The sequence below is a fragment of the Bombus pyrosoma genome, linkage group LG11 (assembly GCF_014825855.1).
Source record: "Bombus pyrosoma isolate SC7728 linkage group LG11, ASM1482585v1, whole genome shotgun sequence".
In the NCBI taxonomy this organism is placed as follows: domain Eukaryota; kingdom Metazoa; phylum Arthropoda; class Insecta; order Hymenoptera; family Apidae; genus Bombus; species Bombus pyrosoma.
This window is the reverse complement of record NC_057780.1, coordinates 703,019-728,493: the sequence shown is the minus strand read 5'-3', so window position 1 is coordinate 728,493 and position 25,475 is coordinate 703,019. Positions and strand designations below refer to the sequence as shown.

Here is a 25,475-nt window from a genome sequence, read left to right as displayed (position 1 = left end):
AAAAAAAAAAAAAATAACAACTCTCGCAACTCGACAACGCTAACAATTCTACTCCTCGATTTGTAGACTAACCCTGACTCTCGATTCACACTTACTTCTCGATTCGCACACTCTGAACTTTCAATCAACACTTCTTGAGTCCAAAATCGTACTTCTCCTCTAGCGTTCGTTTCCATTTGTTACGTCGCGCGGGACATCTGCACGCCAGCCCTCGTTACCTGGCCGCCAACGGTCAACCTACAGCCATCCCGATTCTCAATAGACCCAATGACCCATCATAAAGACATTAGCCTTTAGCTGCATTGTCTCCACACCTGTTTACCAGTCTAATTGCATGTCTGGAGAATTCTCTAATTCGAGAAATATTTGCAGTTTATGGCGGGGTCTTGGAAAGGTCTTTGAGTTTATTAGGCGCTCTTAAAAATCACGGAGAAAGCGGACAGTCATCAGACGGAAAAAACCCAACACATGTCCATCATAAAAGGCTGTTTTCCCATCTGGAGCAAAGTCCACCGCCGCTCTACGTTAGTGGGAATCTTCTGCATATTCTGTTCATTAGAGTGGGTCATCACCAATCAGCATCGCGGATCGTTACCCTCACTTCCTGGACGAAAAGTGTGAACAACGAATCCGCGTTCATCAGTCAAAGGGCACACCCACACCAAGCTTTCCTCCGAGACACCTTAAGGGCAGTACAACACTCTCGAGCAGTCGCTCAAGCAGTCATCAACAGTTATACTCTCGAGCAGTCGCTCAAGCAGTCATCAACAATTATACTCCCGGCAGTCGTAATCTTAGTCTTAGTCTTAGTCGCAGTCTTAATTTTAGTCGAGTTCAGTCTCTCAAGCTCTCACTCATTCAACACGAGTTTCATACCTCAAATCAGTCAGATATACGCATCGGCGTAACTATTGTCCTTATATAACGTTGTTGGAATAAACACTATTCTATACCTGTTAATTCAGTGTAATTTCAGTTGAACCACCCCTATTATCGTAACAGAAATCAGGGGATCGATCATTTCGTGGCGTCGATTATTTAATCGTAACGGGAATTTACGACTCCCGTTGACGTGTTTTCTTGCGATCGCGTCTCCCCGCGAGTGGTCGAAACACCATTTTTTCTAATTTCACTATGCCCACGTTTCGCAAGAATTAGGTAACCGTAATCACATAGGCCTTCTTCGATGTAAACAACTGAAGGTCAGACGACACTGTTTTTATGATTTGACCAATCTATAATCAGGCCTTTTTTCTCGATACTACATATATAACATGTTTATCTAAATTTACCTTCGATTTATCCATAACAATTATAAAATAAATAGTTAGATAATACATATAGCGTTAAACATAAATTGCTTTATAAGTTGAAAACTAACGCCGAGCGATGGCCATATACGTGTAGGGAAAAAGATTTCCTGAATGCCGATACCGACAACATGTTTCACGCTCTATACTCGATAATTATCAAATGGATTTTCACGAAATATCAAATATTTTCAAGTTTAATTGCCAATATAAAATTGATGGAACGAACCAATAAGAAATCCAGTCCAGTTGCGCACTTCCACCGTAGCTGCCAGCTCAAGTATGAATTGCTTTTGATGTTAACACATCGTTCGCGAGCTATTTATGTACATTATTTTCCATCTTTTTTTAGTTTATTCCCTGATAAATTGTAATCTTCACGGAATTCTGAATGATACAGCGATATACGTATACATGTACGTACAATATCGTACAAAAGTTTTGTCGTTTTATATTTCAAACGTGACATTCTATAGAATTATAACTATTTAATATTATAAAATTGTGTTAGAAAATTCTGTTAGATATCGTTGTTCGAATATAAAAATAAAAATTCATCCCGGCCGGAAATTTGCTTCTTTGCCGAAAATTGTTGCTTGAAACACCGCTCTGCTTACAGACGTTACTTAATTTTGAATTCCATGGACTGCGTAGTATTTTAGTAGTAAAAAATTATTTCAATACTTTTCGTACATACTGTACTACGTTCCTAAAGTATAATATCGAATAAATTACCGATAAAAGTACAATACTATTCTATATTTGAAAAGCTATGCGAGAATGAGATATGAGAGAGATATATGAAAGAATGTTAAGTACACAATTGTATATATTACTTAAATCTCTTTAAAATATCGCTTTTGAAATACAAAGTAAAAAGTCTATCTAGCCGGAAACTTTTGCATGATATTGCATATATTCACAGAAATTCGGCCAGGTTCTCGACAATCGACTCGGGTCGGCAAAAGTCAACTAGACTTTTCACAGGACATGTAAACGTCGGTACATGTCGAGTTTGATCGGTAAACGAAACGCGAAACGTAAGACGTAAAACGTAATACACGTAATACGATATTATTTGTTCGATACGAATGTCGAGGTAAACTTCTTTTTTTTATAAATCTCTATTTCACGTATACAGGTGTTTATGTATATTACACACATCTGCATCTCGATCCGTGTATTTTTTACTTCACTGCACTATTTCTCTTGCACGTGTATCTTTTTACTCCATGTACTATACCGTAATGCTTACTGTATATTCTCGTCGTATGCGTAAAATACATATAACGTGATAAATAATGAAACATTTTTCTATAATGTAACTATAGAGTAGAAAAGTGACACAATATAAGTGAAGTATTTCGAAATTAGAGGGGCGTGCAAAAGATTTCTACAGCTAAAGGATAGCGAGATAAAAGGACCAACTTTGTTTTTTTTTTTTTTTTTAATGGAATGTTACATTTTATTTATTCGTAAATGATAATCACTTTGAAGAAAAATTCAAGCACAACCGATACTAATGCTAATTGTAAATATTTGAAGGCCAGCGAAAATCGAATAAACAATGTCTCTTGCAACTATTAGTCATACAACTATTTCCATTATACACTGGCCCCTACAGAACTATGCAACTTCTATAGAAAACGTTTGTTCGAATTTTGTATTACAACGCATATACATGTACATATTTCAGATGATAATGTTAGGTGGCACACTCTGTATATACATATATACATACATACATTAAAGATCTTATCGCCTTCTTTTCAGTTTTTAAAAGAATTTTCAGCATAAAGGATGTGTTCGTCTTACAATAGACGAATTGTTATTGAAAATAAGCATAACTTCTATCGATAATACGAGGGTCGTCCAGAAAGCACTGCCCGTTTACATATATAAGACACGTAAAACGATGGAATGTACTTATAGAAGATCGCCTAGCTTCGTTCATATATTGACATAAGTCGTACAAAATTTTGTTCTTAAATACTTGATATTGATTAATAAAAATCCCGTCGACGACGTTTTTACGCTTTTGTGCTTTTCAAAGGCTGAAAAAATTCCTGCAAATGGGATTCACCGCCGAATTACAGCGGTTGACGGTAATAGAATTACGGATGAATTATTAAATAAGACCGTGGTTGCGGGAAGTCAATAGAGACAGAGAAACTGCGCGTCTCTCGTTACAGAGCGATTCAAGAACGTGTCCGCTATTTCGTTAGAAATGATATTTAAGAAAAATTAATTCAAAGAAAGATATGTTTGATCGATAATGTTTCGCAAGAAAGGGTGGTTTAAAGGATTGCGTAAGACGATGGATATGCGAACCAAAGTACAAAAACTCATAGAACGTTTCGATAAGTATTGGAACAAGGCTGGCGGTTGTATCGAAAAATAACTTGCTATATATACGAAAGTTGGAAAGCAAGAAATGTTTTTAAAGTGTATTTGTATCGTTGTTATCTCAAAACGGGCATTACTTTCTGTACGACTCTCGTATATGACATCGCGTAAATGACAGGGGAGGCTGACTCGTATACGTATTTTTAATTTATCAACGGTCGATTTTTCAAATTGTACGTGCCATCTAAATAGAAATGACCGATGTATCCGTGCGAGGTATACCGTTATTCAGCGAGAAAGAAGGCATCGCAAACATCTTTATTCGTATCCGGAACGAGGTGAATATTTCTTAAATCGATTCGCCATCGTTTCTATAAATAAAATTTCCGAAATGAAATAAACGAGATATCGAGTAAAAGATATATTTGAATTATCATATTTGAAACATTGCCCACAAGATAGACTCGAGTCTATTCTACAAATATTTGCATCGCTCGATACTTATCGTAAATTATTTGCTTATCGTTATATACAGAGTAATGGTTGCGCATTGATTATTTGGAAATGATAAACTCGTCGTTACTCATCCTGTCATATATGGCACACAAGTGTATTACATAATACGTCGCATTTTTTAAAGTTGGCTTAAAAATTTCTCGAATTCAATCTTGACCAAATTAAAACGATTTAAAGATTGCATCGTGGTGACGTGAGCAATGTTCGGTAAGGAACATTTTCATCGTTGGCATCTTCTGGAAAGATAGCACTCGCATAAGAACGTGTTGCAACGAACGGGACATCGCGCGGAATACCATACGACAGGAGAATCGAGATTAAAGAAGCATGGCATCGACTTTCTCCGACGCATCTTCGAGTTCTCACATCTTCGACCATGTATGCGTGATCATGTCGGCCGCCTTCTCCGCGATCATCATGATCGCTGCGATGGGATTACTGTTTGGCACGATCGGAAACACGGATGCGTCCGCGACTCGAATGTTCGATATACCACGTACTCGTAGCTCCGGATCGACGACGGCCGTTGGGTCGTCGTACGCGCCTACTTTGCATGTCCCCGACTGATGGTTCTCCGGTCCAGTGGCCGCTCTTACGTAGCACTCCCAGTACGCGTCAGTGGCGAAGTGATAGCTGAACCAAATGAATCTCACGTTAGTACCAATTACGCGAATTGACGTATATATTTGAACGTTTTACTTTCATCCGTAATATACAGGATGGTCCGTAATTCATGGTACGAACGTGGTAAGGGGGATTTTATGGCCGAAAATAAGACAAAAATTTGTAAATTTATCGACATATTCGAATTCTATTTTCTCGAGAACGGGGCTCTCGAGGCTTTAACGAGAACGTTCGTTGCATGAATTACGGTATAACGCCGTATAACACAGTCCTTACTTGGTGCAAAGGGGATGAACGACGGGTTCCAATCGAAAATCCCATTGTTTCATAGTCTGCGTGTTGGTGAGCTCGATGGCCTTCCTAATACCCTCGATCAACACCTTCAAATCCTTCGTGTCGGTAAAGTAGTTGGGGTAAATCAAAGGTGGTGCGATCGGGTCGCCGGAACGCAACTTCATGTATCCCCTGCTCTCCACGGTAACAGCCGTCGGCCTGACCACGATCTGCCTTCTGTCCGAGCATAAGCCAAGCGCGCCGTTCAAACACTCGAATTCGAGTCCGGTCCTTGGACAGTTTGGCGAGAATCCGTCGAAGAACATCTGGATATCGGGTACTCCGCTAACGGCGTAGCTGCTCTCGAGAAACGCCGTCACTTGGGTCAATCCGGTACTGCTCAACGGACCGGTTCTGGTCTCCAAGTACTCGTTAACGCTGTTCATGTTCATGGATTCGTACGCGGTATCCTTGATACTGAAGTGAACCGCGACCGACACGTGATTGTGAAGATTCTTCCCTACCGGCAGGTCCTTGATCACGTTCATGCCTAATTTGGTTAAATGCTCCTTGGGTCCTATCCCGGAGTTCAATAAAATGTGAGGGGAGCCAATCGCTCCAGCCGCTAGAATAACCTCTTTGTTAGCTTTCACGATCCTCTTGTATCCATCTTTATCGATCAGTTCGACGCCGTACGCTTTGCTCTGCCACTGATTCGTTAGAACCTTCGTCACCTGGGCGTTGATCAACACCCTTAGATTGTTTTTACCGTATGCCGATCTCAAGTAATTTCTCGAAGTCGTGCCTCGTACGCCATTGTCGGTCGTCATGGGAGCCACCATGAAGCCTGTCTGGCTGTATTCTTTCAAACTCGACGTTCTGTAACCCAGCTCGGCCGCAGCTTTCAAAAGTTCGTCGGCGAACGCTGGCTTATGGGGATAAAATCGAATCTTCATCGGACCTGGCACGGGAACGGTTCTAGGTTTGTCGGATAATATCGACGGATCTACGGGATCCTCGGCGCGTTCGAAGTAGTGGGCGACTTCGTCGTAGGACCAACCTGTGGCGCCTGCCCGAGCCCAACTGTTGTACACTTCCGGATGTCCTCGTACGTACATCATTCCGTACATGCCGGCGGTACCGGACATCATCTTCCCTCGCGGCCAAGTGCACACTCCGTCGGTTTCTGCCGGTGATACGTAAAGTTAGAAAGGATAGAATTTCATTACTTCCTCGAACAAGAACGCAGATCGGTTACCTAAACACGCGGTCGGATGGGGCTCTGTCGGCTCCGTTTTGAAATTCCAATCCAAAGTCGAATTGACCGCGTGAACCGCGAGTCCAGGAATAGAAGTCATCGACGGTTCTTCCGGCCCTGCTTCGATCAGCAGAACCCTCCACCAGGGATTTTCGCTCAATCTCCTGGCAATTACAGGCCCGGCTACTCCGCCGCCGACCACGATAAAGTCGAACCTACGTTTTCATCGTACAGAGCAATGAATCGGATGGTCGATCGTAACGATGATAAATTATAAATTAAATGGAACACATCTGTCGCATTTCGGAAAATTCGATTTTTACGTAATGCCGTTTCGTACGAGATCCTACTTTATCGTCAATTCAACTGCAACTTAATTTTTCAATTACAACTTAAAACACGCGATAAACCCTTGTTTCAGGTTTCTATAAAAGTTTAAATTACCGGAAGAATTCAATCGCTGCAAGACAATGTAGAAAAAGATGAAAGTTTAAGGAATCGAGCGAACGATTTGAAATTCAGAGAATTTAAATAGAATAAAATTAGTCGCCAAGACCTTACCATTCGTTGGGCACTTCCTCTTTGCCGAGTCTGTGGCAAGGATCTGACACGTCGCACGTAGACGCGATTATTTTCTCAACCAAGCTCATGAAAGATGTTTTCACGCCGCACTTGGACGCCATATACGACGTGTCTTTGAAGCTGCAGGAGCAACATGATGTTCCATTGCTCGTATCCAATAGGCTAGCCTGAAACTGGTTAACGAGGTCTTTAATTAAATCACTTTCACTTTCATATGCCTTCGTGATTTAACTGCGCTTTGCTCGTATCCCTGTTCTTCACAGATAGACGAAGAAAAAGTAAATTTCGTACGAATCGATGTAAAGCAAAGATTAAACGCAAGATTATCGCGAAGCGAAAGCTACTCTGGATTCGAGAAAGAGAAAAGGAGTATTCTAATCGCGATATCGTTACAGCACGGTTAATGTTAATTAAGTATCGTTAAACATGCCCGGAGTAATGTTGTTTGCATTATATTAAAAATTCGCGAAAATCAGACATTTAAAATCGCATCGGACACGTTCTGTCTACGACGAGATTATTTTTCGAATTCTCGTGCTCGTGACTTTGCCTATGCATCGCCATGATGATGCTCGGGTTCGAAGGGCCATCCAAAATATAATTATAACCAAGTACAAGGGTATTTGGTTTGTAAATTTGCCATAGAAGCTCGTTTCTCTTCAGTACAACCGACATCGATCTGATCGATCGTTCTTCGTTCGACTTCTTCCTTCCGACTGGAGATAATTACGATAGGTAGGCTAGTTTCAAGAAAAATAAAACCTGACCGACTTTCGAGTCACCATCGCCGATGGAGGATTAAACTGCACGAAATATAGGATAGAGATAAAATATACAGAGAAAAAAGAAATATGTATCGAAAGAGAAATATAGGCGAAAAGAAAGGCGCGCCTTCTACTAGACTACGTCGTCTACTAGAACATCGTTTGTCAGTATCAACGGGTCGCGAGCTTTCGAGTTTCCTTTCGGGGATAATCGCCGATATCGATCGATCGGGACGGCTCTATTTACCGGAAATGGGAGTCGAAACGCGAATGCCAATTGCACCAGGAGCGAGAGCAGCACGTACGCTCGCATTTTATCCAATTAGAAGTCGGTATCACCTGCGAACAGAAAGCAACAGAATTCGAGTCAATGTGTCAATGCTAAGTTTGCGTGTAATTTAGAATCGGCGAAACGCAACGGAGAACGTCGCAGCTGCTACCAACTGCTATCGTTGGATCGCCTGAAAGAAAATACGCTCCTTGTTCGAACGGTTCTTCGTTCGATCGCATTTACGCCGCTGTGGAATAAATTGACGCGTACCCGCAGTTCGAACTCGATAGTTTTCATCGATCCGCTCTATCTTTCCGTAAGGAATGTTCCACGTGTACCGAAGTTAAGTCAAAAGCGTGCTAGTATCGTTCAAACCTTGCTTATCTTTCACGCAATTTTCTAATCACGTAGTCGATGCGTCGACTAACTTTTAGAAGAATCGTCGAGACTGTCGGGCATTCGAAAAATTATGCCAAATCGATTTTCTTCTTTTGCAATTCTTTTATACCGACGTTGGCGCTTACGCAACTTTTACGCGTTATTTCACCGTTTTCCTCGATGAACTAAGACGAACGCGCGACTAGCGAAAATTACGAGTATCGCGTGAAACGCGAAATAACTTTCAACGTGAAAGTGTATACGGTTGAAATTGAACGAATTACGATTTCATCGATGCCGTCACGAACGAAAAGTCGTCGAATCGAAGTTGTTTCGTCGATGATAAAGCGCTAGCGAGTACGAACGAGGAAGCTAACGGTTGTAAAATTGTAAAATCTGACCGGTGATCGACGATCATCGAAACAGTGTTTCGCGTGAAAGTGACGATCTCGATACGAGACAAGAATCCGTAGCGTTGCAGCTAGCGATGCGCGTTCAACTCGAATCGATTTTCTAGCGATTCCAAGTTTTCAACGTATGTGCGTGCAGTAACGGACCGAAGATAATTCATAAGACATGATTGTATGATAATTTTAGGAAACGGAATTTTATTTTACAAGAACGACGAGTAGACGATACATGTAACATACAGTCAGGGTGGAAAAATAAACTGACAGATAGCGGAAATACGTGTCAACGAAGTTTCGTTAAAGGTTTAACTTCAACTTCATTGCCACGTACTTCCTCTACCTATCCACTTATCCTCTCCGACTGTATATCTGGAAATAGACTAAATTGAAATCCTAACTAACATGGTAAAAAGTATGTGACACAAAGTTACTGATACCTATATTCGCGTTGCAATTTTAAACCTTCTTTCAACTACGACTGTATTCGAACCGATGCAGAGCATATCGACAAAAGCCGATAGGATCGTATAATCACATCGGAGGATAAATCATACGCGATCGCAGGTCTGGTTTTTGCACGCTCGAATCGACTCGCGATATGCTTTCTGTGTGTGTGAAAGTCCCGACAGTTGACGAGCAATTAATCGTGTCTGGTTTGTGCAAAATGTGGTTTGTGGTGAGCAGACTTTCGAAAGTCGCGAAAATTTGTCTTTGACGGAACGTATGACGAGCGAGGCTTGGAAGAGAGTTCGATAACGCTTGGTAAAATTGTTTGCGCGAAAGAGATCCCACATGAGAGAGATACGATAACGTCGTTAGCGCGCAGGAAGTTAGTCCAGCGATGAGGATAGTATCGGGTATACTAGAGTTGGAAACGTTGTCGGAATAATTTTTGACAGCGCGTCGAGATATTTCTCGACATATGGAAAATGCTGCTCGTAAAATTTGACTCACAATGACGATGAATAAAATATACGTTCGCGATATTTACATACCGTATATCGCTAACGAATAGATATTCTATTGCGTTATCATACGAAGCGAACATTACGAAATAGAGAATTTTTGAGAAAAGGAGAATTCGTACAGAAAGTGTCTTTATCAAGTTCGTTACAATTATTTCCCATTTGTCCCGTTGAATTTGAACTATCGCAAGCTCACCACGTATACCCACTTTCCCTTTCACCACGACGTTCAACAGCCCCACTCAACCTTCGCATAAAATAGAATCCAAGTACACATTATCCCTCTATCTATTTAAAGCCAAACCTACTACGCAAATATTCTTCCATTGCTAGTTGTAAATCCGATGAAAATGACTGTAGTCACAAGGCAAAGCGAAAATATGTTCTCGATCCGTGTATTTGTATAGACGTTTCGCGTTATTTCTCTCGTTTACTTTATTCATCTTTCGTTCTCCATTCTATCGTTTCGATTTTGACAACGTAAAGAATACCGTGAAAAATAAATGTTCGATTCGGCTGAGTCTTCTTCAAAAACGAACTCTGAAAACGCCACCCTCTCCCTTGGGTCGAACGAATAAAAAAACCGCAATCCCTTTTATTCCGTTTGAACAAAAGATCTAAAAGTAAATCTTCGTTTTGAAAACGCGAGAGATTACCTCGCGAGATCTATCGAAAAGCGAAGAATATTTCACTTTTCGGGAAAGAAATAACGAGAAGGAAAGAAAGAACGGTAATGTGACAGTTAGACAAACCTGAAGAATCGTCCAAAGGGAAGCGGCGCGCAGTAGAGGAGGCCGATAGTGGCTCGTGGAGCAGAATTCGAAGACATTTGGGCGGCTGTAGCGAGTAGGGAGCGCGCGCGCGCGTGATAGTCCTTTTGGTCGGGAGCAACACAAAGAGGAGCTTCATCCGAGACAGAACGGAGCAGTCGTGAGTCTGCGGCGCGCCGCGTGAAAGCCTGACGCAGAACGGCAACGATTCATCTATTTTGACGACGCGACGGGGTACAGTTGGGCAAGAGCCGCGGCCGTGGCCACACTAGACGGGCTAATTAAAGAGGCTCGACGCACCGTGAACTGGAAGGGAGATCGGGACTCGCTCTCTTCCGGAGAAAGAGCCTGACGTCATCCAGTCAGTAAACCGCTCGAATGCGTCATGCGAAATAAAGTCGGGGGACGGCACGAAAGAATCGCTTGAAAAACGTGTTTCGAGAGGGAGGACGGATAAACAAGGCCGTACGGAGGATCGACCGAAGGGACGGTGGCTTCTATCACGTGAAAAAGTTTCGCGTTAGTTTAGCGCTTTCGTTCCTGTACACGTTGCATTTTCCTTTCCCACCACCGATACGATTGTCCCATTCGTGACACGGCTCTCACGTCTGGTCTCGTTATCGATGGGCAAATAGTAAATCGCGTGGCGAAACTCGGTGACAATTTTCAAAAATTGGCCACGACGTTAGTATCAGTATTATGCCATCGACGAGTAACGACATCGTGTAATTATCGCAGCGATTGTCTCCCTCTCGATACGAGATAACGTTCTATTGAATCTGCGCGTAGAGGATATTCAAAATATCCGAACGATGATATTCGCGTCGATAGTCTTTTCGATCGGCAGTGACACAAAGAGAGACTCATCCAAGACAGGACGGAGGAGCAGTAGAGCGAGGCACACCGCGTGAAAGTTTCAAACGATGGCGTACGAAAGATTTTGAAACGCGATTCTTCGTAAGATTTGAAAGCTTATTCTCGACGAAGATTTCAGCGATTTCTTTACGATTCAAGATAAAACGTGTTTGCGTGGTTGTAAAGATTTCGAATTCAAAGTTTCGCGGTACGTTACGAACACGTTGCGTTCTGAAGTTAACGCAGCCAGAATTCAGCGTGGTCGACGTACGAAGTTGGATCACGAACTTGGATTAAGAAAAAAAGTAGCTCAGCTTTCGATTTTTCGTGGTATTTTCCTGCGAACAAAGTTCTAATGACGCGACAAGTTCTTCTTACATATGAATTATCTAAGAACGAACGTCCTGATCGATGAACGGTACGTAGAAAGGAAGCACGTAATTCGCTCCTTTCTTTCCCATTGTCGGTGAAAGTCGGGTGAAAGAGAAAAAGGCAGACGATATGAATTATGCTTTTGTTGACGAGAAAAATAGGAAAGCTCAACTAAAAAGAAAGAAAGAAAAGAAAAAAAGAACAGGAAAGTACCGATTCGGTCGAAGGTTTCAAAACTGCGATCGATTCGAAGCGAAAATCAGAGCGAAGATATAAATGTACAAAGACGCGATTAATATTAAACGATAATATGTAAAAAACATTGAACTTACCACTGAGCGGTATGTAGAAAGGTTCACTGCACTCTTTCCGTGTATAGAATGAAATTGGTCGTCCACACGACATTTATATGTATTTTTACGCTTAAATTAGATAGGTTATCGCCTACGTAAGCGAAATCATGGATAAATTACGTTATCGTTTAACTTCAATTTTTCTCACATCTCGTACAACTTTTAATCCGATTTTGATCGCAATCTCAACGAAAAGAGCAATTTGAAACAAAAATAAGAGAATGTACCGATATATCGCTCAAATACATATTTCGTTGTAATTAATCCAATTAAATCCTATTCTTCGAGCGAGCGTATTGCGCTGATCGATCGGTTAAAATCCTAAGTACCGTTCTATACTGTTTCGCTTCTCAGGTTCTCCTTTCGTCTGTCGTTTCATCGCTAAGAATACTATACATACGCTATATCATAAGATCACGACTAAACTGTTTTTTAAATTCCGTTTAATATAATTATTCGAATCGTATTAATTATTTCAATCTCGCTTAAATCTAATTTAATTTTATCAAGTCTATATTAAACCATACAACATATTGATTTAGATGTCATATCGTTCACGTTTAAACAACAATTATAGATTAAGAAGCTGGTAAAGATTAGGCTATCGGTGATTTTTTGTAGAAACAGAAGATTTCTGAATTACGTGCTACAAGTCTCGCAAGATTATATATCTCGCAGATAAATAAATCGATTTACAAGTACATGTAACTTGTTACTTTTTGTTTTTAATATATCAATTGAAACCGACTATATGTCAGCACTCACGTAATATATCGCGATATAAGTGTAAATTGATCGATATTTTATCTGCTAATCGATTCTGAGTCATTGTATTCGGAGACATTGTATTTAATTATACAATCTAATTACGCAAGCAGCAAGTTCGCTTTTCGTTTATTTCTTCGAAACTGAAGCAATTTTTTGCTGCTACTAAACGACACTTTTTCTTTCGTATCGTACGTAACACACATGTGCATCATACGCAACTTCTACCGAAGATCGTGGGAGACGAACGTATTTATTTTTGCGCTTAGTTTCATCTTCCGATCGGTGTACTACTTACGACTAACAAAAATATCCGATTATTATTGAATTTCAATTGCAACATCCTCTGAACAAACTGCGCGCGTATCTTTCAATTAGGTATTTGCAAAATCGAATTTGGCGACTGTGGCACAAATAACAAACAGAGGAATACGTATATCGTCTCTTACTTCTCCCTCGATTAACAAAGAATAGTATTACGTAAAAGAAATTTACGCGATGTGTGCGCAAACTTTTGCTTCCTGCAGTTGCGGAGAACTTTTCTAAGAGTTATACAAGTTTTACAACGATTCACGCAAACCGGATTTACGAGGCTTGGTTAAGCAAAACTTGCCTGTCGAAAGACGCATTGCTTTTCGCGTGGAAAGAGAAAGCGAGATGAAGATCGGGATGATTTGGAAAATGCATCGTAACGCTACCGATCGCGGAGAATATTTGAAAACCTTTCGTTGCTGCTGTTGTTTCCGTTTTTTTACGATTTAACAACGTCGCTGCTCCTTAAATCTGAAAGAAAATTCGAACGAAATCCTTACAGATCAAATTCACTTGGCGTCAGATTCGTGTCTTCACACTGCAGTTCTCATTTTTAATTCGTCCCTGTGCTTCGATCACAGCTCGTTTCGTCCTTCCGTCCTTCGAATCCGCCGACCGTTCGTTTCGAACCGTTCTCGATCCTCGTCGCCGCGAACCGATTCATAAAGTTGGCCGACGATAAGATCGGAGGAAAAAAGAAACTAAACCGACAAGGAAATATATAAAAGGAAGAAAGAATTGACGGGAAGAAAATACAATAAAATACGCAAGATACCCTCGAATTCTTTCTCCTATGTTAACTTAAACGTTTACTTCTTCGACACGATCTCGCACGATATCGTCATCCACACACAGGCCTTCGAAAATATTCGAACACACGTAGATAATCTTAACGAGTATATTACTTGCGTTATATGGAATATGCTGAGATTTCGTTAACACAGGTGTCACGAGATTCCACTACCACGGTTATATTGGCAAAATTTTGCAACCAATCCGAGATAAATACATTTGTATACAGTCGATTATACTTTGTATCGACGGATTTCCATATTTAATAAGGTTATCTTTAACACTTATCATATATTTAAGAAGGCTGTACTAATTTTTCATACAAAATACACGTGCGCGACGATATCTTGTAATTTCTACATAGATTTTCAGACTAGTTGCGAATTTTGTCGATGTACCGTTGACAGAACGATACAGTCGTACCCCATCGCAATGTTAACGAAATTTCAAAACGTTTTCTATAAAACATACGATATATGCATGAAAGATTTGCGCGCCAACTGTTCAAATATGTAAAGCCTGTATAAACGGTGTAGCCTATACACGTTAGAAACGTTACGCTATGAGAAGGATGTGCCACGCGCCGAGAACACGATCGCCTCAGCCGGTTTAAACGACGAAACTGACAACGACACGAGGAATAAGAAAGAAGAGGGAGCCAAGAAAACGAGCAAAAGGTGCGCGTGTCCCGAAGGAAAGCACGTGCGAGCGATCGTTCGGTTCGATAGACGCGGACAGACCGACCGCGAATCACTAAATCGTGTTCGGTTGTTCACGGTTTCACTCTCGCGCCGATCCTGCTGAAAGTAGCACCTTAATTGACCGGGTACCGCGTTGGAAAATAGCGGCGCGTTTTCACGAACGAAAGTTACCTAGATCGGTCTGGGTGATGGCGAGTTCGAGAGATCGTCCAGCCTCCGCGAAACCATTGCAGTCATATCGAAAGGGGTGTAAAGGCGAGTTCGGTCTATAGGCTTCGATGGAACGCGATCGTAAAACGAGGCGAAGGCTTTCACTGGTCTTGTAACGGAATATTCTGCAGCTACATCGAAGATTCGACGCTGAAATTGCCGATCGATATATATCGGTTGTCTGGCGATAATTTCGGATATCGTCTTAATCTAAAAAGATATAGCAGATCTTTAATTAGAAAAGTCGAGACATTCATATCCTTCGAAATCTATTGCAAAATCCATTCGTCCTATTCGCGCGAAACTATTCCTCGTGTCGAACTTTCGAAACATCAGCCCTGCCACCGTTCTTCAAAGTCATACAGTAGAACTCCATTTATCCGAGCGAAATTTTAGTTCACTTTTGCTAATTGCATTCGCTTATATCGTTTCTATCGCTCGACGTGAGCGACTGTTGCGTAAATCTGTTACATGGTCCGTCGACAAGTTCAGACAAATGCAATTCCACTGTATCTGGATTTCGTTTTAATTCGATTCGATTCTCGCTGCCGCAACTGTTTTTCCTCGATTTTGAACGGATTTCCCTTCTTCTCCGCTTCTTCTCGCATCGACAAATTCCTTAAGATGTGACGTTAGCTGGAAGAGTTTCAGCGAGATGGACAGCCGTTCTTCGTTGCGCAATTCTCATTTTTGCGTCATATCCTTTTTATTGCCAACAAAAAAAAAAAAAACGCTGCATCAAATTACGCTCGTTTATCCTGATGTCTTTTTTGCGTCAATTACAATACACGCGGCAACGTTCGAGAAATTCCGTAGAATAATCCACTATCTCTGAAACTGTTACTTTAAACTTCGCTTACGTAAGCATCGTCGTACCCTCGAATCCAATTCACTTTGCCAATTAACTAATTATCGAAGCTGAGACTCGCGCGATAAGTGTATCGTACGCGATGGTGATCGCGAAATTCCCTTTAGTTCCCATCGTTGAATTATCTACGCGAGTCGGTATCCGACACGGACTTTTACTCGCCAAATGAATTGGCTCGGACGATGAAAGTCAGCCTGTTAAACGCAGTCGATAGCAGCATGCAAATGACACGGATTAACGGTACGGTTCCTTTAAAAAAACGATAGATTCGTTCCTCTCTTCCTTCTTTCTTTCCCTTCGCTGCTCTTGCTTATATCTGCAAGTTCGACCGACGATTTAGAAGGAACATAAACTTTAAGCGATATAGTGGTAAATGCAAGAGAACCTAAAGCTATCGAATCGTTCGAAACGAAGCGGAGTATCTCGTCCAAACCCACGCCACTTACACTTTCCCTCGTTTCTAATTTTAAACGTTAGAACCGCGATCTACGACTAATCTACTAATCTACAACGACTGGTGCGCGGCAATAATTTTTTAGACGCGCAACGCCTAACTATTTGGTCAGAGACACCGATTTTTTTCTCCTTTAGATCGTAAAATAAAAAACCGACAATAGTCTCTCCCAACGTTTTGATCCAAATATAATGTATTTTGGTAATTGTTTAGGAAGCTGTCGCCTTCTTGGATCTCGCTGGTTTTTTAAAACGTTGTAAAAAATCAACGTTTTCAACGACTTTGCCTTCTGCGTGTTACCGCCGCTCGGTCTTAGTTTTCGAAATACTTGCAAAACACTGTCAGTACCGCTATAGTAAATTCTGCCTATAGTTGTGCATCCGCGACAAACTAAACTAAAAAAGACAAGAATAATGTTCGTATTAATCGTAAACGTAAACGAAAGATCGTCGAAATCCAAAATAGCAGCAGCTTTTTAAATCATCGCGTATATTTTTTTCTATTAGGTTGTCCGAAAAGTTTCTTTCGTCTCATAAGGTGATAATAAATGAACAACAATTTCTGTTTTATATTATTTTATTGAATTAGGCGTGATCCATTTCGTTCTATTTCTATTATTATTTTTTTTATTTCCTGATAAAACGAAAGAAACATTTCGGGCAACCCAATAGTTTAGCAAAATTTTAATACCACGCGTGCTATGAGATGAAAGAGATCGAAAATTACTGTGCTACAGTACTAGACTGTCCTCCAGTTATCCATTCGACCCCACGACCAACCGTAACCAACGTATTCATGTTGCCTTTGGCAGCCGATCGAGAACCGGTGCTTTTCGCGTGGCATAAAATTTCGTCTCGCGATAACAGTCACGCGTGAAAACCGTTAGCTAATCGATATGCAAAATCCGCCTAATGGATAAAAGCCTAATTACATTCTTTTCACTGATCTCTCTCTCTCTCTCTCTCTCTCTTTTCGCGCGAGTAACAGTTTAGGCAAGTAACTAAGGCAAAACCGGGGAAACGAAGCATATCGCGTTCATATAGTTTCGGTCGCGTGATGGAACAAAGGGGTATCGAAGCTCTTCCGAACGGCGATCGTGCTTCACAGGATCGCGTACATCAACCGTTTAGTAGATTCACGGATGTTTGGTTGGTCGGTGAACGCGCATGTCGATATCCGGTGTTGGAGAAATCTAGAGCTTGGTCGACAGCGTAAAAGGAATGGAAAAGAACGGCGATTCTTGTGCCAAGATGTAAATTTATCTAATCCTGTGTATACCTATCGATTTTCCGAATTTCTAAAACTGGTAAAAGTTAAAGTTTTAAAGAACAGCCGGAAGTCGACGATATCGATCGAAGATTATCATGGATAACACTTCCATTCTATGTTTATTGCTGTCCTCTTCTTATATCGTCGTTGTCATCGTCGTTATCGCTGTTATAACATCGCCATAATCATCGTCGAGTAAACGTTATGATCGTTGAAATTCATCGTCGATAACTCGTAGGCGGTATATCTGGAGGATAGAGAAGGGAACCGGTGTGTTAAATCTTCCAATCCTCTTTGATCATGTCAGCGGCTTTCTCGGCGATCATGATCGTCGGTGCGTTCGTATTGCCGGAAATGATCGTCGGCATGATCGAGGTATCGATCACTCGAAGTCCATTTACGCCGTGTATCTTCAATCTGGCATCGACCACCGCCATTTTGTCCGTGGATGGCCCCATTTTACACGTTCCGCTCGGGTGGTAAATAGTTAGCGTGTAATATCGTGCGAAACAACGCCAATAATCGAGCGACGGGAACCCGAACGACGAACACTCCGGAATTCTGTTTGGATTCGGTTGAGTTTTCAGTTGCTTCATCGCGTTCGTCTTCGACATATCGTGGATAAACTCTGCGCCTTCTGCCTGCATCCGTCGACGTTAACAGATACACGATTTATTAAATTCTCGAAGATTCGATTTCTCGGCGTTGCTTTAAATCGATCGACAAAGTACGAAACTCGTTGTACAGTGACGATGGCCGCCGTCGTCGATGGCGAAAAGAAAGCTCGAAATAAGAAACTAATCCGAGTTTAGCAAACTGAATTACAATTGAGAGAAGAGCAAGAAACGTATGATATAACGAGCAGTCAAATTTTACCCTCGTGTGTACGAGTATCGATCTCAAACTTTCGTTTCTTCGTCGCTGTATCATCGAAATCGATCGAGTCAGCTACTGTTTGCTCGACAAACGTTCGCTCTATTTATTTTTTAAGGAATAATAAACCAGTTTATTACCAAAACGTCGAGATCATATGGATCGTCGAAGTAGTTGGGCACGATGATCGGCTGCTGATTAACGTCCTTGGAGCGCAGCTTGATGTATCCTCTGCTTCGAGGTCGCAGCAGTAGCGGCATGATCGTGTACGAGTCCTGGTACAGGATATTTTCGAACAAATGCGCATAAAAGTCATCCATAAGGTTGCAATCTCTCTTGCTAAAGAGACCACCGTCCGTATTGTCGGCCGTCGAAGAGATGAACAGCTGTATATCAGGATAATCCTCCGACTTGTTCGCATATCTGGAAACGTTCGTTATATAGGCAAGCAGGCGTGAAAAGATGTTCGATCGGAATTTCTCTGCGCGCGTATGCATCGAATTTAAAGACGAAAAGACATTACGTACAGACGTAACATTACATGTCCGCGTAATGTACGAAAATATATAAAATAAAAAGGAAATTTCTATTTCAGTCTCGTTTCTCTCGTTCATAAAGATATAAATTTGCAGAAAAATTCGCAATGGTGGTTGCAAATTAACCTTAATAAATACTCACTTGGTGTTGATGAAACCTATACCCTCGGCCGCGTTATTCGTGTACAACGGCCCGGTACGTTCTCTGACGAACAAATTGAGCGTATGGGCATTGATGGACTTCATCAAGTTAAAAGTGAAAGATGCTGGATCCGTGATGTTCGCCGGTTTAGTCACCAAGTAGTTCAATCCACCGATCGCGACGTGATCCTGAAGATTTCTACCGACGCCGGGAGCTTCGTGGACCACGGGAATATCGAGTTGTTCCAAATGATCCCTGGGGCCGATTCCAGACAACATGAGCAATTGCGGCGATTGTATCGCGCCAGCCGATAGAATTACCTCGCGACTGGCTTTCACCGTCCTGCGCATTGATCCTACTTGAAATTGCACGCCATAAGCTGTTTTTCCATTTTCATCTGAAAATCAACATACCGCCGATTGATCGTCTCTCGTGATCCTCGTCTCCGATAATAACAATTCCAAGCTTTACGATTTCCAACGAAACTACGATAAGATAATAGGAAGAGCTAACGTTTAATAACTCGCCTTGGCTCACCAAAATCTTCTCTACCATCGATTTCATACTGATATGTAAATTTTTTCGCTTGGAAGCCGTTCGAAGAAACGCTTTCGCGGTACTACATCGCAGACCATCTTTCACCGTTGCATGAGTGAAGGAGAATCCGGTTTGTGTGGGTCCATTCAGATCCACGACGTCGTAGCCCATTTCCGTGCCCGCTTGTATCAGATAATCGGTCACGGACGAACGATGATTAAAGTATTCGATGGTCAGATATCCACCGGTTCGATGATAAGGGGAATCTTGGTATTCTTTGATCCTCATGTCCTCGGATTTCTTAAAATAAGGCAATACGCTCTCGTAATCCCATCCTGGATTACCCATCTCCTGCCAATTGTCGTAATCTTTCTTGTTGCCACGGACGTAGATCATCGCGTTCAGCACGCTGCTTCCTCCGAGTACCTGTACGATTATTTAATTATTCATGTACATACCTGCTACGTATCCAGAGATAGAATTATCGCGAATGATATCGATACGCGCGTACAATGAAATTTCTACAAGTTTAAATAAAGTTTGACGTAAAAATGTTTGGTTACACAAATATATTATGCGAATATCGCCTGTTAAGAAGATTAATAGCAATCGTCACACTTCTATATCGCTCGTGAGAATGAAAAATAGTCGAAATTATTCATGCCGACGTAACTTGATTTATATGGAGAAACTAACATCGGATAGAGTAAATCCTTAATCACGATGTTACGTAAGTGCATCCATGATTATGCATCAATGGTCGTAATAATAATAATAATAAACAATAATAAATGTCACTGGAAAATAGTACCTTGCCGCGTGGCCAATTGCACATGTTAGCTTTCATCGCTTTGCAATAATTATTCGACGGTTCCGTCTTGAACTGCCAGTCCATCGAGGTGAGCTGGAGAATCGGGAACAGGATCGGTATGTCGGACAAATCGTTTTCGTCAACGCCGGCCTCCAACAACAACACCGTCCAATTTTCGTTTTCCGACAAACGATTCGCCAACACCGAGCCAGCCGTGCCACCTCCGATTATTATAAAATCGTAGCTGTTTCCAAGATCCGATAAAGTTATCGGCTTCACCCTGGTCTCGCGATTCACGATATCCGGCCTGTACATGCCGATCAACATACGAAGGAGCACCAGGAAACTCAGTTCGGGTCCGTACGACATCGCGATCCTTATCGCGGACATTCTGCTGATGCTCGACATTTTTTTCCTTTTTTTTTTTTTCGGTGATCCTCCGGGAAGAATTTGCTCGAACAACAATCTTCTTACGCTGCTTTCTTGCCGTATGTTTTCCGTACTTCGATCGTACTGTATTATAATCAACGCGTTTCACGGATCGGTATCTTTCGTTAAAATCTCTGGTAATGCTATCGAGCTGTCCTCCGCGCAACTGTGCTTATATTAATTTGATAATGTTTTAAATTCCGAAACATTCGCGGCAATACGTGATCGGCTGATGTTTCATTCAATGTACGTACGTGTAATTTGTATTCACTTTCGACGAAAGATTATACGTCACTTAAGCCAAACAAATCACGACAGTTTCAAAGCGAGTTACGCTTTCGCAAGCTCGATCGTTTCTCAAACAATTCGAAACGTTTCGTTTGTCATAAATCTAAATGACTCAACGTCTCGAATTTAATCTACTTTTTTCGCGAGGTTATATAACTGAAAGTGTACCTTGTTTGTCGTTTATTTTTTTTTGAATAATTATTTTTATCTCCTTGTTGATATACCAGTCGTATGCCTAAAGGCGACGAATTAATAAATTTCGTTCTTACCAGCGTATCGTTCGAATCATCGTTCGAATCTTTAACACCGTTGCTAGAACCTGAAAATGAAAATAAACGCAAACTGTTACAAAACAGTACCGACAAATTTGTACGATACTTTAATCGAATCCGTCCTACGATTCTCGCGATATTTCCTGATTAAACGCGAAACGTTGTAACTACGCCGGCTGAAGGATCTTTCATATATATCGTAACATCGTAGATACAGTCTAGAAAAGGCGGCACTTTCAAACGGAACGCTTATATTTAGCGTACATGCGTAGCCTTTTAACGAAATGTATTATAGCTAGACGAATCTTTTATATCGTGCAGGCAAAAATGGTATATTACGCTATTGTTACGAATCGCTGAATCAGCTGTTTTTCGATTGCTTTCAGACATACGAGTACGACTTTTGCAGCGTTCGACAAAGTGGATGCGAAAATGCGACGCAACTGAAACTTCAGAAATAATCAACGACATCGATATACCTAATCGATTAAAATTTCGTCGACTGATCGTGTAATTGGCGTAAGAAAACGACGTTAGAAATACATGCATCTCAGTTATCGGAGTTGTTTCAGAGTATGCAACCCAAAAATATGATTCGTAGAATGGTAAAATCATCGTTTCAGATGGCTTGAGAATTTTGCACGCTACCTACATACGTAAAGTGCATCCGGTTTAACCCTAACGCGCAATATCTGGAAAAATATGACCGATAGATATATATGAGAATCTGTCTTTTTTTTTCTTTTTTATAATAATATATAATCTGACATTGAAACGTTCGTAAATCACGTGGCTAAGAGCTTGTGTTTTTCGCTTCGTTCGCTATCGAGATATAAATATCGAAATACGACATGCCACTAGCATCAGCGTTACTCGGTGTACACCGCGAATACACGCAAAGATCGCAAGAACGTGTCTATCCCCGGTAACCCGCCAATCAGCGTCGATACGAACGTTATCCTAACAAGTAATAACTGAAGTTATCAGCCACGATGTACGAATGTGCAAGGAACCGATGTAAAGGAAATGACCGAAACGAATACATTTGCTTCGAATCGAATATTTATAAACATCGCGGATATCTGATCGACGAGTACTTTGAAAATGTAAATACTTAAGATCATCTGTCTCGTGTACGAGGATCGAAGGATGTCCGAAATGTCCGATGGTCGAACGTCGACGAGCGTCTGATATCTGCCTTCTCCTCCGAATGTTCGAAACCAGAGCGTCTTGTGCAGGACGCCCGCTGATCGATAGTCGTCAAAAATAAAAATTAATTTTCCAATCTCTTTTTTGTAAGAGATGATATATTTGCTTAAAAAATAGAACTAATTTGATCGAATCCATTCCCAATGGGATTGAAAGGAAATGTATTATTACGTATGGCCCGGTTCTCGACGCAAGAATACCGATTTCCGCGGTATTTTTAGACCACTTTTGGAACATTACGTCCGAAGGCGTTCCGGAAGCAGTCCGGAGCACGGTGATAAAAAATACTTCACCTCGCCGTTGCTAGCCGCTATTTTAGATACGCTAGCCTATATTTTAAAGACGTGCAACTTCTGTATGTTTTATCGGTCAAGTACATCGTCGAGTTTGTTGGGAACGTGCGAACATCTGGAAAGCCAAATTCTCAACCGTTGCCATCGTTTCTCCGAACCGTTGTATTCCATTTAATTATTTCTTTGTATCGTATTCCGCCTGAGCTTTGGTATCTGTTGGTCTACGACACGTCTAATATCTAGAACGGGAGACGGTAAGGAACTCTGTACAAAAATCACTTGAACAACGAAAACAACTGGATAAGGAAATAATTCGTATTATTTCTGAAACAAGCAACGAGAATTCGATTTCTTTTATTCGTGTCAATATAATAAACCTATACCTAGTATTTACATTAAAAAGAGAAATTTACATTTTAAAAAATTTGCTACGTTCTATCAGGTTTATCGCAAACTATGTACATTTAAAAATCAAAGCAATTAGGACAATCTCGAAAGAGAGTAACCAACGTCTTTAATAATTCTTTTGCTTCCGACGATTTTGTTGTCTGTACGCTTTTGTCGTCCTTTATGCTGCTTTGCTTACACTTTGGATTACAATAACGATACGATAACCCACGAACGAAAAACCAGAGGTCCAATCGTTGTACGATCCTTGAGGTTTGTCTCTCGATAACTCGAGGAATAAATAGAACACCGCTATACTAACTTTCGCTATACATAAATGGTACAAGAGTTCGTTAGGGAAGATCAACGAATATTATTACTTTAGCAGCAAAACGTGCGTCGACGCTTATCCGTTACATGTACTTGAAAACTTGGTGTAACTTTCCTACCACCGTCGACGCAGTTTTTTAATTTACATCGGCTGACATTCGGTTTATATCTCCGTACCGTAGCTGTACAGGGATACGCAAGGTTCAAAGTAACGCTTTTATCACGTATCACCAAGGATCGCTTTAAATCAGCTTGCAAGAACTGCGATGTTCACCCTCGGCCTCTTCTCTTCAACCAGAATTCTTTTATCATGTCGGAACCCTTCTCTCCGATCATGATAACCGGTGCATTGGTGTTACCGCTAACTAAATTTGGCATTATAGACGCGTCGATGACTCTGAGTCCGGTAACTCCGTAAACTCGAAGCTGAGGATCTACCACAGCCTCGGGATCCCAGTAAGGACCCATCTTGCAAGTGCCCACAGGATGATAGATGGTGACGGAATAGTGCCTGATCATACATTCCCAGTACGGGTCGCTGTACATAGGAATGTGTTTGCAGCCAGGAAATTGCTTCGAATTTAGTTCGCTTCCGAAGCGCCTGAACGAAGCGGTTCTACTCAGAGCGATTGCTATTTTGACTCCTTCGACCAGTGTCGCGATATCTTCCGGTTCTTTGAAGTAGTTCGGGTAAATCAAAGGATGGTCGAAAGGATTTTTACTTCGAAGCTTGATAACACCTTTGCTTTTTGGCCTTAAAAGCATAGGAATCACGCTCCACACGTCCTTATCGTTAATAGTCCCAAATACAGCGTCGTAGAATCTTTTCGTCAATCCGTGAACCTTTCTGATTTGTCTACCACCGTCGGAGTTCGTCGACCCTGATACGAAATGAAGTTCTATGTCCGGGAAATCGTCGGAGGCGTTCACGTACTTCGTATTGACGAATCCTAGGCCTTCGACACCACCCAGAACGGTTAAAGGACCGTCTCCAAAAACGGCGTACTGCATCACAGCTTGAACGCTGTGCAACCTCTTTTCCACCATCGAAACCTGTTGATTCACCATGAACGCCAAACCTCCCAAACCGACATGGTCCTGCAGATTCTCTCCCACTTTTAAATCCTGAATCACCGGTATCCCGTGTCGTAGTAGGTGATCTCTAGGTCCGATTCCCGACAACATCAGCAATTGAGGGCTATTGATAGCACCGCCGGAAACGATCACCTCCTTTTTAGCACGAATACGGAACATCTTGCCGTCCCTGACGAATTCCACGCCGTAAGTCCTCCTCGATTTCGCATCTATTAAAATCTTGGTAACCTGCGCGTGCATAGCGATGTGCAAGTTCTTGCGCAGCCTGGCTGGTCGCAGGAACGCCTTCGCCGTGGAGCATCGACTGCCGCGTCTGATGGTTCCCTGAGCGATCATAAAGCCGGTTTGATGTTCCCCGTTAATATCTCTGTTCTCGTAGCCCATTTCTTGACCCGCTTGAACGAACGCTGCGGCCAACGGGGTGTGCCACGGTGCTTCCTGAACGGTTAGGTAACCCCCGGTCGAATGATACGGCGTTCGGGCTAAATAGGGATTTTGGTTGTCCTCCGATTTTTTGAAATAATAGAGAGCATCCCTGGCGGACCAACCTGGATTGCCTAGCTGCTCCCATATGTCATAGTCTTTTTTGTTGCCGCGAAGATAGAGCATGTAGTTGAGCACGCTGCTGCCTCCGATCACTTTTCCACGCGGCCAGTTACAGCGACCCTCTTCCATCGCTGTGGTTGCGACAAATAAACAAAAAAGCGATAGATGGAACACAAATTTTCCAAGGTATCTCGATCATCGTTCTTGCAATTGTCCGTAGATGAATTACACTGCGGATATTTATGCATTTTTCTATTCGTATGGACGTGATTAAATAAATTGAAGCTAGATCAGATTCGTTCGTTGCTC

The 25,475-nt window shown here is 41.7% G+C and overlaps 3 protein-coding genes across 5 annotated transcripts in view; 1 reads left to right on the top strand and 2 right to left on the bottom strand.

Annotated features, from left to right (window-relative positions):
• LOC122572591 (glucose dehydrogenase [FAD, quinone]-like) overlaps nt 1–1,677 on the bottom strand; it is a 6,677-nt gene extending 5,000 nt beyond the window's left edge. The window contains exon 1 of the mRNA XM_043737720.1: nt 1,540–1,677. The gene's annotated coding sequence lies outside the window, so the exon portion shown is untranslated. The remainder of the gene's footprint in view (nt 1–1,539) is intronic.
• LOC122572597 (flotillin-2) overlaps nt 1–25,475 on the top strand; it is a 95,749-nt gene that overhangs the window by 50,498 nt on the left and 19,776 nt on the right. The gene's annotated exons all lie outside the window — the stretch shown is intronic.
• LOC122572593 (glucose dehydrogenase [FAD, quinone]-like) overlaps nt 4,065–25,475 on the bottom strand; it is a 62,487-nt gene continuing 41,076 nt past the window's right edge. For 2 of the 3 annotated variants that reach the window (XM_043737722.1, XM_043737721.1), the window contains one exon: nt 22,490–25,297. In XM_043737722.1, the coding sequence (XP_043593657.1) occupies nt 23,796–25,297 (1,502 nt within the window). In that variant the 3' untranslated portion in view covers nt 22,490–23,795. Of the gene's footprint in view, nt 4,806–5,072; nt 6,256–6,327; nt 6,543–6,888; nt 7,083–18,431; nt 18,715–18,969; nt 19,367–19,496; nt 19,933–20,317; nt 20,691–22,489; nt 25,298–25,475 lie in introns of those variants that run through there. The other variant, XM_043737723.1, reaches the window with a different exon arrangement.